We start from the raw sequence: 12,730 nt of genomic DNA on the forward strand, positions 1-12,730 counted from the left end.
GCACCATCATAAAAAACGTCACCACAAGCAGAGCACAGAACTCATTCCTCTGCTGTATTGTTTTATAGCATATCAACTCGTTTAATTCAGCGGTTAGTTTCATTAAAACACCCAGTTAACATCCTGCACTGGGTAGGTCACAGAACAAGGCCAAACCGAAGCTCGGCCCCTTTAAAGGAAACAGACAGTTCTTTTTTTTTTCTTTTTCTTTTTTTTACATGTTAATGCTATTCAACATCTTGCATTCAAATATTTGTGTCCCACAGAGGGGAGGTAATAATCGTGGCTAAGACATCAAACAGTGAAACAAGAAACAGGATGGCAATAAGTGATGCCCTTCAGCTCCTTTACTGGTCAATGTTCCTGTTTATTAATTATTAAAACCTACATAGCTTCTAAATAAAATCAACTTCAACACATACTGTAAAGGGTTATAAGTCTTCATTTAGGATTTAAACAGTTTTTAACAATAGTACACATTTAAATCATGGTTTGTTTTACTATACTTGTACATTTTGCAAATATTGCACACCACTTGGGAAGATTTGCTCATAAAGCAGTTGGGTAACTTCTTGATTTTCTATTGAAATTTGAATTTTCTGACAATGTTTGAAAGTCTAAGCCGTTGTTTAATAAATATTGAGCAACTTGTAGAATATGATGGACCTACCTTTTAGAGACAAACTCTGGCTTGAGATAAGGTTAAAGGCTATTTCCATATAAAGCCCGTTTCTGGTTATATGACTAACCCAGAACGAGAGAAATATGATGAGCTTGTTATCAGACCGCAGCTGCTGGTGAGAGAAGGGGAATGAATCACTGTACATGAGAAATAAATACTGGAAGAGGGACAACTTTAAACTTCAATTTTAAGCCTATTATGAAATAAGAACTCACCTACAAAATAAAATTTCCTGACCATAATGACATTTCCTGGTCATTTTACCCATTTGCATCCAAATGTTTCAACAGCCTTGTGGACATTTTTTTTATTCTGTCCCCAACTTCCAATTAAAAGTAATTTTTCATAATCTACTTCCTCTGCTGGAAGGAAATGTAGTTTTATGACTCCAATAAATGATATCTACCAGCAGGTTGTTGCTTAAGAGTTGCTTTACTCTGATCAAGTTTTATAATTCATCATATTTCATTAGGTTTAACTGGCTAAAACTGGGCTGATAACCTATACCATTGTAAACTGGGTATAATAAAGTTTTCATAAAATATGGAAAAATATGAAATTTCCATAATTTGCATAATTTGATCTACCAAAAAAATGATATGCAATGTTAAGGACAAGTGTGGGAAATGAATTGTTTACAGGTATGAAATGTAAATGCTCAAGGACAAAATGGCAACATGTAGGCAGAAAATGTGGGTACAAATTGTCAAAAGGGGCAAAATTTACCTGAAGCCAATGCAGGCAGATCCCCATTTCTGATATTTCTTCTGTTTAAAAAAAACACTGCAGGATGCCAAATATTTTCCTCTATGCCAGAGCAACATTTTTTTTAAACAACCTAGCCTAGCAGAGTATTGGCAAATGGAACTCCAGAGTAGGGTCTTGATTTGGTCATGTGAACAAAAAGGAGCACGTTACACCGTTACCTGCAGACCAACTCATGAGAACATATGTCTGCTATGCAAGCTCATTCTCTCCCCATCCTGAAACTGCTTTAAGTGTAACCGAAATGACTCTGATCCTCTAATTTACAGTCCTAAACCAATTCACTGATACAGAGTCAAAATTATTTTTTTACAAGCCTATTTACAGCTAATACTTTCAAACTGCTGCAACTAAGAATTGTGCTTGAGGTGCTAATTAAGATTCATACCAAAAGAAGATATCTGAAGTGCTTGAACTACCTGCAGGTGTGCAGCAGCATTTATAATCAAAGGGTTTAATATAAGATTATAGGTCTGCTTGTGTACATAACTTGGTGCATCACTGCATGGACACAACAGGTTGATCAACAGCATGCACTGCTTCTGCTCAGCTCTGGACAACAATAGCAAATGTCAACTTAGAGTCTGAATGCATGTCAAGAGACTGAGCACCTCAAATGAAACCTGTAACATAATGATCAATCTCACAAATTATGAGAAAAAAAAAAATTTTCAATAGTGGAGACATTTCTTCAAAGCATCTTACATGACTTGGATGTGTAATTAGTTTGAAATATTGAAAAGGTTGGAGTCTGTTAAGAGTTAGATCACGCTCTCTCGGTTGGCTGATACCAGGACAGCCCTGCGACAGATGGGGCAGGTGGAGTTCTCAGAGAGCCAGCGGTCTATGCAGTGCACGTGGTACTCATGAGAGCAGGGAAGCTTGCGTAACTTGTTCCCCTCGGCGTACTCCGTTATACAGACGCTACAGGTTTTCAAGGCGTCGCTCTCACCAAAGTTGCGCATGGAGAGGTTATCAATCTGTTCTTTGGTCAGCCCCTGAGGCTGGTCATCGTCGTCGTCATTCAGGAGGAAGAAGTGAGCAAGTCGTAAGAAGGGCAGCGAGCTGGGCTCCTCTAGGCTGATGGGGGGTCTAGGTCGAGCCCTTCCACCAGAAGCCTGTGGGCCAGTAGTAAGACCCTCATCCGCATCTGTCTCAACTGTCCTCTCTCTAACTCCAGCAGCAGCAGCAACCGATGGTTGCTCATCAGCAGCAGACGCGTCAGCGTTACTAGCATCTGGATTATTGAGGGATTCCGTATCGGCGGGTGTCCCGGTACCGCGGTTTGAATCTGAGGAATCTGAGTCGGAGTCCATGAGGTAGCCTAGCTCGCCGAAGCCCGTCATGATCTGCCTTATCATAGACTGGAGAGCCATCGACGTCGCCTCTCCTAACCCTGCGTCGGAGATCCTGCGAATGGGGATTCGAATGGTGCTGACGTAGGTCCTCACTCCGGCACGCTCGGAGCGCGAGAAGGTCCTGCGAAAACCCCCCCGCTCACTCTCATAGAGAAAAGTGTTGTTGGAGTTCTGCGAGCGTGACCGGGTACGGCTGGCGATGCTGTCTCTTTGCCGATATTCACCTGGACGCACACGACGCACCTGAAGGTCGAGCATTATAGTCGGGGGACGGCGTTCCGCCGAACCTCCTTCATTCCCGTTGGGTTCTCCTTCCTGAGGTCTAACATTCTGGGCTTCTGGGACTGATTCTACTTCAACACTGGGTGGTTGAACATTGTCGTCTAATGGGCTTTGCCTGGAGAGAATATGTTGTCGAGTCCGAGAACTGCCCTCCACTTGAGGCACTGGAGGTGTGTCAGTGGAAGAACTGGGGCTCTGAGAGCCGTAGGTGTGTCGCGGACCAGGTAGGTCATCTAGTTGATCCAAACGGAGAGGTGAACGGCTTCTGGCTAAGCGGGCTCTGGTCCTGCGTGGTTCTGGGCTACGGCTGCGGGGTCTCCTTTGTCCCCTTCGTGGAGAAGAACAAGGTGGGGGTTGCTCCGGTGAAACTTCTTCTACGACTGGAGCTGGAGGTGGAGCTGGGGGTGGACTGGGAGGTTCCTCGACAGCTTCTTGTGAGGCAACCTCTTCTTCAGGTGTTTCTTCAGGTTCTGGCTCAACAATGACAGCTAACTCTTCAACGACTGGTTCTTCCACAACCTCTGTTTCCATAGGAACCTGTGGTTCAGGATCTGTAACCTCTTCTTCCTCTTGACCCGCTGGGGCCTGCTCTGAAGGCCCCTCTGAAGGCCCCTCTGAAGGCCCCTCTGAAGGCCCCTCTGAAGGCCCCTGTTCTCCTTCAGCAGCGGCCTGCTGTTCGGCCAGGTTGCGGTTCACACTGATCTCCAAGCTAAAGCGAAAGTCTCCACTGTTTGGGTTGGTCTGGCTCACAGCTCGCCACGACTGGTTTCCACGATGTCCAGTTCTAGTTGTGTTGCCGGTTCGTCTCACTGTGTTGAGCCAGTCAAGCAAGCTATCCCCACCTTGGGAATCCTCAGAGCTCTCTGGAGTTTCTATTTGGGGACAAAAGCCAAAGGCAAATTACATCTAAATTCAGATGCACATCATGCATTCAAAATCTGAAAGATCCTGTAAACATACCGACGGGATCCTCAGTATTTTCTGTGCTTGGGTTGTTATTCTGTGGCTGCTCTGGACCATCTTTGATTTGTTGAAGTCTATTGAACAGCTCATCCTCAGTTACCTCCCCTGGAAAAGATATCAACAAATATTTCATTAAATACTACTTTCAAGGCATTATCCACTTTCTCTTCTCAACAAACTTCTGGGGGAAAAAAAAACTAAGTTCTTATAATAACAAAACGTGGAATTGCAGCAAAGAAAGACTAAGATTGAGATACGCTAAAATACAGCTACAGAGAAAATGTTCTTAAGTCAAAGCATAAACAATCTAAAAACCTGTTACTCTGAACTCAAGTTGAATGCAATTTGGTCGGACGCAGCAACAGGACAATACTACAAAACCTCCAGACTTACCAGGTATGCCACTGTCCATTTAATTCCCCCTCCTTGATCCTCCACTAAAGGACGCTGCAAACTTATATTTCCCCACCCACTGTCCAGGGACAGAAATGGACTGCACCTCCTCGACTGTCGACAGGCGGTTGCATTTTGAGCAAACACAAGTATAGTGAAAAAAGCGGAAACTAGCCAAAGTTGGAAAAAATTTAATACATGAGATGAAAAACAGGCTGACAAACTATACTAAAAAAATATATCAACGTGATACTACATTGTCCACTATTTGTCCTTTAGAATATCTCAATAACAATTCTTTGGTTTTGTAAACTGTGTCTTGATGATGTTTAGGATTTGGGGATGCTCGAGTTCCAGACACCAAAGTTTGCTTAAAGATGTTCCTATGGAACTATGTTCCACAGGAACATAGATTTTATAGTGAGTTCAAACTGAACGCCGGCTTTTTACAGTATGTATTACAGTTAAGTAAAAAATAAAAGAAAAAAAGGCTCAACATAACTGTGCTTAAACCAGGCTAGCAGTTTGCAGGCAATTACTGATCCTTCTATTTGCTGATATCCTAAATAAATACTAATTTATGTTATTGCAAAACAATAACATAAATTGTTATTTATCTGTATATTCAGGATACAAACAGATCCCTTATGTCTAAATTGTCAACATGGATAGATATTTCTTCTAAATACTTCGAAATCTACATATAAAATTGGAGACAGACACATGAGATCAAAAGGAATCCTACAAGTGTTTCTAATTTCAAATGTTTCCAGAAATCAATTGGTGTTTTAGCTGTTTTTATAACATCCTGCATTTTTGAATACAGATAGTCATTTTACCATCTTTATGTCCACAAATCATAAAATCATAAATGAGCACACTGCTGAATAAGAAGCCAACTTCAGCATTGTGCTCATTATTATTATTATATTATTACACTCATCATTTTTTTGGCTTCTGGACTGCATTTTTCTGTAGTAAGTGTTTGTGTGTGTGTGTGTGTGTGTGTGTGTGTGTGTGTGTGTGTGTGTGTGTGTGTGTGTGTGTGCGTGCGTGCGTGTTTCTTCTTTTTTTTTAAATACAGTTTGAGTTATGTGGTCTTCATTCTAAAGTTTTGTAAAAATCACAAAGATTAGAGTGTCACTGTTTTGATTGTGTTAAAAAAATACCATTTTAGATAGTTTGATAACCACAAGCTTAGTTTAAAGTTCTGACCTGAGCTGATTCAGAGGCAAAAAAATAATCCTTGGTGAAACAGCCTTTTTTTAATTAGTTGTATCCTGCCAAATTTCTTTTATCATCCTTATGCAGGAGAAAATAATTCTAATTTATATTTCATCACCTGGATTGCCCAAGAGGTTGTTGTCTCGCATAAGACGATAGTCCTCATCACTGAGATTGTTGACAAATTGATAAAAGGCCTCTTCCCGGTCTAGACGATCCAACTGCCTTCGGCGCTGCGACTCTGGCTGGTCACCGCCACCTTGCTCTACGCTGTCAGACCCTTCCATTGACTCTGAAGGGTAGAAAAATGAACGGGATACTCTGCAACTTTGAGCAAGATCCAGTAACTGCAAGAAATGAGAACATTACATTCTTAGAAATTTGAGGTAATTAATGTCAGTGAGTATGAAGCAGTCATTTGTATTCCATTCAAAGAATTGACCGTCTTGTCTCCTCAAAAAAAGTTATTATTTTATGATAAAGTGTTTAGGTAACCGTAGCAAAGTAAACAAACCTAGAATTCGATTTGCAATCTCAATTATTTACCTTTATAAATAAAATAGTCTGGACATCATGTTCAATTTTTGGTATAACAAAACTATGATAAAGATGACCGGAATAAAAAGAAAGAGAAAAAGATTTGTTAATGTTTCTGAGTAGCTGCAATGGAGGCCAAAATTAATCATACCCTCGGCAGATTTGAGATTTTTATTCAACCACAAACTGTGTTTCTGGTTAGTAACTACACAGGCATCTCTCAAAAGTTAAGACAATGCATCAGACAGGTTGAACAAAAACAAAACATGTTTTGTTTAGGCTTGAATAAAAGCTACATGTTGAAAATTATTTACATCCTGCTCAGTCATTTACAAAAATATTTTTATTAGCATTACTTATTAACAGAATTGCAACCAAACCCTCTCTAATAATTGCTGATGAGCTTTTGGCGTGTCTACGGCAGCATTTTCGATGATTCATCATTTGTAATGAGCTTCAGGTGTTTAAGGTTGGAACATCTCCTTTCCACAACCCTAATCTTTAGCTCCCTACGCAGATTCAAGTCAGGACTCTGGTTCAGCGACTCCAACATATCAATATTATTTCTATTCAGAAGAAACATGCTAGTGAAATTATAAGATTAGTTAAAATCCAAATCAGCAAAGGATAATTAAAGGAACTGATTTAATACACGAACACATGCTTTTCTATTCAAAAACAAATAAATAAAATATGAACAGTGTCCATTTCAAAGCAGCTATGAATGGTAGTGTGAGTTGAGATGTTCTCAAAACAAAAGATTCAGTTTAACAAAATGAACACTTGGAATGCCAGAATCTAACTACATGGTACGCATTGAAAAAGAATGTATTTTACTTTAAGAAATACTTCTACTTCCATTGGTAATAGTAAGTAATTAGTTGTAACAGACATGACATTTCTGATTAATCAAATACCTGCTAGAACTAAACTTAGCGATTGATATTTATTGAACTACTAATTTAGGAATATTTTTTAACAATGTCTTGAGGTTTTTGCTTTAAAAATTTGGTCTACGTTAAATTAGGATAAATATTATTTAATATACCAATGACGAAAGAAGGTATGACTTTTCTGCCGCCTCAATTTGGTTTCCATCATTATGACTGTCCTAAAAATTTTCCATGACCTTAAGCAGCTTGGCCAGAAAACTCTGTCAGCTTTGGGTGTCAAGGGAACTTAAGAGTTTATCCAACTAGCAAAATATATTATTTGTCAACTAAATATCATGACTAGCCACTTCATTGAGATTGCAGTACTGCAACATTTTGATTTTGTGATAATTGCAATTAAAGATTTTGTACAAGTCCACAAGAAACAAGGATAATTTTTGTGATGACAGTTACAATTTACAATATTTCATTTGCTATAAATTGAGGGACACAAATTACCACTAAAATATGGATTTTAAAATCTGTTCACCGTCATGAAAGTCTTACAAAATGGTTTTGCTAATATTTGAGAAATCTTTTGATACTCTTTAAAAAACGCTTCTGACATAAAAGGCTTCTGTAGATTTTACCAATATAAGCCAGACCTAAACGAAAGCACCTTATTTTATACATTCAGTCTCACAAGAGAACGGACAAAGCTCTGCAAAGCTCAAATTGTGAAATTACAAAACATCTCTTCTGAATACGTAGTTGTAACTTGTGTCAGCGTAGTTCACAAAGCATACTGGCAAGCCACCCTGACAACAGACCAGCCATAAGGCTAAGAAGCCTCTTGGTTTTTAATCGCAAACAATGTACTCTTTAATCTAGAAATCACGGCAACTTAAATCTACGTAGTATTTACAACTACATTAAATCATCTTTAGACTATGCCTCTTAAAGTCAAAGTCGACATCCAGTATGTTGGTCAAAGTCGAGATAAAAACAAAATGGCATCTTATGACTTGCGTTTCCTAGCTACCGATTAGCTTTGTGTAAGATAGCTAATGCTGTACTTTCGCAACAAAATGCAGAGACGGCGGTTTTCAAAGTTGCCCAAGTAATAAAATATTAAAAGTCTGAACCTGATACCATTAGTAATATCGGTTTAAAATATGACAATAAAACGATCAAACGACCCGGTTATATAGCATTTAAGCTAGTTAGCGCTCGGGGTAGCCGAGTGGCTAACTACGGACGCTACAAACGGCATAGTTAACGGTAGTTAACTTTTCCATTTTGGCAACTTATTTATTAATAGTTATATTATAGAAGACGTAAGAATATTTACATGTATAATTTCTATTTCCTTTTGCTGGAGACTCCTTATGTTGTCATTAAAAATATATTAAGCCCGTTGTAGCATCAACGCGAGCTAACTTAGCAAACGACGTCAACCAGTGACGTTCATACATCAAGCAAACAAGCTAAAAAAATGCTAAGTACGAAAGAACCAAGTTAACCAGGCGGAAGGCGTTGCTTTAGTAACAAATTAATGACACTCTACCTTGTTAGTGATGTTGTGATCAATACAGATGGACGACAAGATTCCTATTTAAAGAATATATTGAGAAAAAAGACTGGTTTAGTAGAGTACGAGCTCAGGATTCCATTTTCTTTCTTGTAGGAAGGCTATAATGATTTTCCGGAAATAGATTTAAAGGAAGTTTTTTCCCGGAGTACGGCCTGAAGGCAAACAGTGTAAGAGTAAATTATTCCTGAAAAATCAGACATTTTCCGTAATATCCAAGGGCATATGTATCTTGAGTTATTTATATTACATATATAGTCAGTTAAACCTCTTTATACCTCTTTGTTAATGGAAATATTTCGACAAACGCTACCTGTCAGATTTTAATAGGGGTAAAATTTTCCCATGCGCCATAGGTTAGAAAGAGTAAAAATATGTTTATTTAGAACATGGGTGCTGCTCTAGAAGCTGTAGTGTCACAATGTGGTAAGAGTGGAGGACAACGCGAGGTTGACAGAACAACATACAAAAAAATCTTAGAGGTTTACATACTTCGGTCAAAATCTGGCCTTTGTTACGTACATATATAAAAAAAAACTTTTACCTCCTACAATTTAACCTATGCATATATGCGACTGGCGAGCAAAACGAACTTTAAAATGAATAAAATAAAATAAATAAAATAATAATAGTAATAATAATAATAATAATAATAATAATAATAATAATAATAATAAAGGCATAAAGTTTTGATTTCAAACAACAAAAGCTTTTTTTGTTGTTGTTTTTTATCAGTTCGTGAGGAGGTCCCTTGTCCACACCCAACTCAGTTTTATCCCGTTGAATATTGTTTTAGACCACTGGTCCTCAAACTACGACCAACGGGCCGGATCCGGCCCGCCTCCACATTTGGTCTGGCCCCCTGAACAATAGTAGAGAGCATTTAGTTTTTTTTTCATATACCATATTTTTCAGACTATAAGCCGCTACTTTCTTCCTAAGCTTTGAATCTTGCGGCTTATAGCCCAGTGCGGCTTATATGAAGATTTTTCTTCAACCACCAGGAGGCTCTTCAGCAGGAAGTGAATCATTGGAAGTCAAAATTGGAAATAAAAGGAGAAAGTGCCCATTAAAAGGGAATTAGGTTTTAAAAGGGAATTGAAATTTGAGAATGTTGTTGATCAGTTAAATAGCATTGAGGGGAAAAAGATTTTTTGTTTTTTAAAATAATACTGGGATCATTATGAGAATTTGAGGTATATATATTAGGATCCAACAGATGGCAGTAGTGCAACAATAATGGATGCAAGCTGCCGTTAAAATCTAAAGAAGAAGAAGAAGGTGGCTGCGCCTATTTTCATTTAGCACATGCTAGTAGCAGACATGAAGGATCAGCACTTTTACTGTTACAGTTACCATTCGGAAACTACCATAATTAGTTCAGTTAAATCTAAACTTGGCAACTTTTTCTTTTTCCACCATAATAAATGTGATATTCAATTGACCTGTTATGACTCAAATTTTGGGTGTCCGCCCCCCTCTGCTGCTGCTGCATCGTTGTGGAAAACCTGGAGCGGCAGACATATCTGCGGTTTATAGTCTGGTGCGGCTTATATGTGTATGTTTACTGTTTAAAAAAAAAAAAAAAAAAAAAACTTTGGGCGTGCGGCTTATAGTCCGGAAAATACAGCATTTACTTCATAAATAGTGATATTTCCTGGATTTTTTCTGTGAGGAACCCAGAGAGGGTTATTTGATTGTGCTTTCTTAAAAACAATAAATTTTTATATTTAGGCACTCCTACAATCGTCACAGTTTTTCTGTTACAAACTGACTCCGGTCCCCCAGCAGAGAAGGGAAAAGTTATGTGGCCCTCACAGAAAAAAGTTTGGGGACCCCTGTTTTAGACTGTTCTGGCTATTGTAAATCAATTATTTTGTTGATTTGGATCGCCTTTCTAACATTTACTTAAACTGATTTCTAGAACTGTTTATAATTCACTTTGGGGTGGGGGTGGGGCTGGGGGAGTGATGTAATCTGAAGAAAACACGATTGTGACATTTTCTTTTTGTCAAACTTTTGTATTTGTGGCCCAGACGTTTAAGCTTGGTGTAAGTAGTCCAGAATCAAATTTTATTCGATTTTAGCCAGGCATGGACATTTTCTTTGGAATGAACAGATTGTGTTTTCAACTCATTTCTTAATCTAGACCTGTGGAGAATACAGAAAGTTTTGTCACATGCAGAACCAGAAATCCTTTTGAGCTGCTTGTTACTTTTGGTCTATTAGGGGCCTCCCTGATCAGTTTCAGTCTCATCTATTGATAACTGTCGTTTTTATACCTTGATATTATTGCAGTGACATTTTTTGGCAACAATAAAATCTGTAGAATTTTTTGTGACTCTTCTAAGTGATTTTACATAAAGGTGCAAATAAGGAAATAGAAAAATTATTAAAAGAACAGGCTTATTTAATTTGTATCATGTACACATTGACTGATGTTAGATGTGTCATTAGACCACATGTTAACCAGATTACTGCAACTTCTTTTGCCTTTTAAATGTAACAGATTTCCTTTTTTCTCAATTGAATAATATAAATGATATTTCACATTAAACGTAAAATTTGGTATTGCTTTGCTAAGGGAGGCAGCATCATTATTTAATTTTTTACATCACAGAAACCAGTGCAACTTAACAGTGCAAAGTAGACTTTTGAAGCACAAAGATTATGCTCTACATATGTTTTATCTCTTTTGTTTACTATGGTATACAGCATTCTTTAGCACTCCTCCCTTTCTTCAGGCAGCAGGGGGTCATCCAGAATGCCTTGTAGATGCTGTTCTAATGGAATCTTCTAATAATACTGGAGCTCCACAGCCAATCCAAACCCAGAACAGAAATGTCTGGGTTTTATTAGGTAGCCTGCTTTGGAGGAGCTTCAAACTTTATGATGAATAAAAGAAATGTGTATCCTTTATTAGGACTTTTATAGGAATTGCAGCCAGATGAGGGAGCACAGGCATCTGATGAGGATGCCTTACGGGCACCACCCTTTGGAGATTTTTGGAGCAGAGTGCCAGACCAAGAACTTGTAGGAATTGTATATTCCTCCTAGCCTGTGAAGGACTCGGGGTCCCCCTCCAGGATGAGTCGGAGAGTGCCTTTGAAGATAGCTTCCCATGACTCCCTTCTGGACCTGCTCCATTCAGAAAAAAAGAAACTACCAGATTAAGAGTTACCAGCATCCTTTCAAGGGTCTTGAACACACTCAAAAGACACACTTTAGACAGTAACCCTCATAGTCTGATTACACAAGAACTATATGTATTTCCTATTAGAACATTTTCCCTACAAAATATTTTAACCTACACTACATGGTGTACTACATAGCTTTGCATGTTATGAATGGCATCCCATTCTTCATTCATAATAGTTTACAAGCAAGTGTGTTCATGGGAATGTTTGACTGTCCTCATGGATGCTCATTTGCGAGGTCAGGCACTGCTGTTGGACGACTTTAATTATTCCCAAATGTGTTCTGTCAATTTGACATCATAACTCTGTACAGACTAGTCACAATTTTCCACATCAACCTCCCTCTTTAATGTATTTTTGTACCTTGTTTTGTGCACAGGCACGATTGTTCTGGAACGGGAATGGTTTGCCCCAAAATTGTCCAAAATTTCTTTGTGTGATGAAGTATTAAGAGTTCCTTTGACTAAAAACTAAGGTGCAGAGTCCAGCACATGAAATGCAGTCCCACATCATAATCCCCACTGCATCAATCTTTATCCTCGACCCAGTGAAGGGAACAAGTCCCATTTCCCTCATGTATGCAAAACCTAGTCATTACCAGTGGCTATCAACTTTGTCATAATGGCACTAACAGTTCACTGTGGAATACTTAGCAGTAAGGAAATGTCATAACTGGATTCATTGCACATCTGTTATTGCACATGAGAACTCCTCAGAGCAACCCATTCTTTTACAAGTGTTTGCAGTCTACGTGTGCCTAAGTGCTGCTAGCTATCTATCTATCTATCTATCTATCTATCTATCTATCTATCTATCTATCTATCTATCTATCTATCTATCTATCTATCTATCTATCTATCTATCTA

The 12,730-nt window shown here is 38.5% G+C and overlaps 1 protein-coding gene across 3 annotated transcripts; it reads right to left on the minus strand.

The window, feature by feature from the left end:
* Positions 1-55: 55 nt before the first annotated feature.
* Positions 56-8,780, minus strand: rlim (ring finger protein, LIM domain interacting). 3 transcript variants are annotated; one of them, XM_008420072.2, is made up of 4 exons: positions 8,644-8,780; positions 5,786-6,014; positions 4,048-4,155; positions 56-3,959 (listed from the first exon to the last, which is right to left on the minus strand). In XM_008420072.2, the coding sequence occupies exons 2-4, from the start codon at positions 5,952-5,954 to the stop codon at positions 2,209-2,211; spliced, it is 2,028 nt and encodes a 675-aa protein (XP_008418294.1). In that variant the 5' UTR covers positions 5,955-6,014; positions 8,644-8,780; the 3' UTR covers positions 56-2,208. The 3 variants fall into 3 exon arrangements, with proteins under 3 accessions (XP_008418294.1, XP_008418295.1, XP_017162632.1); XM_008420073.2 differs by lacking the exon at positions 8,644-8,780 and adding an exon at positions 8,428-8,523; XM_017307143.1 differs by lacking the exons at positions 5,786-6,014; positions 8,644-8,780 and adding an exon at positions 4,444-5,767.
* Between the last annotated feature and the right edge of the window lie 3,950 nt (positions 8,781-12,730).

Source organism: Poecilia reticulata, linkage group LG10, assembly GCF_000633615.1.
Source record: "Poecilia reticulata strain Guanapo linkage group LG10, Guppy_female_1.0+MT, whole genome shotgun sequence".
NCBI lineage: Eukaryota > Metazoa > Chordata > Actinopteri > Cyprinodontiformes > Poeciliidae > Poecilia > Poecilia reticulata.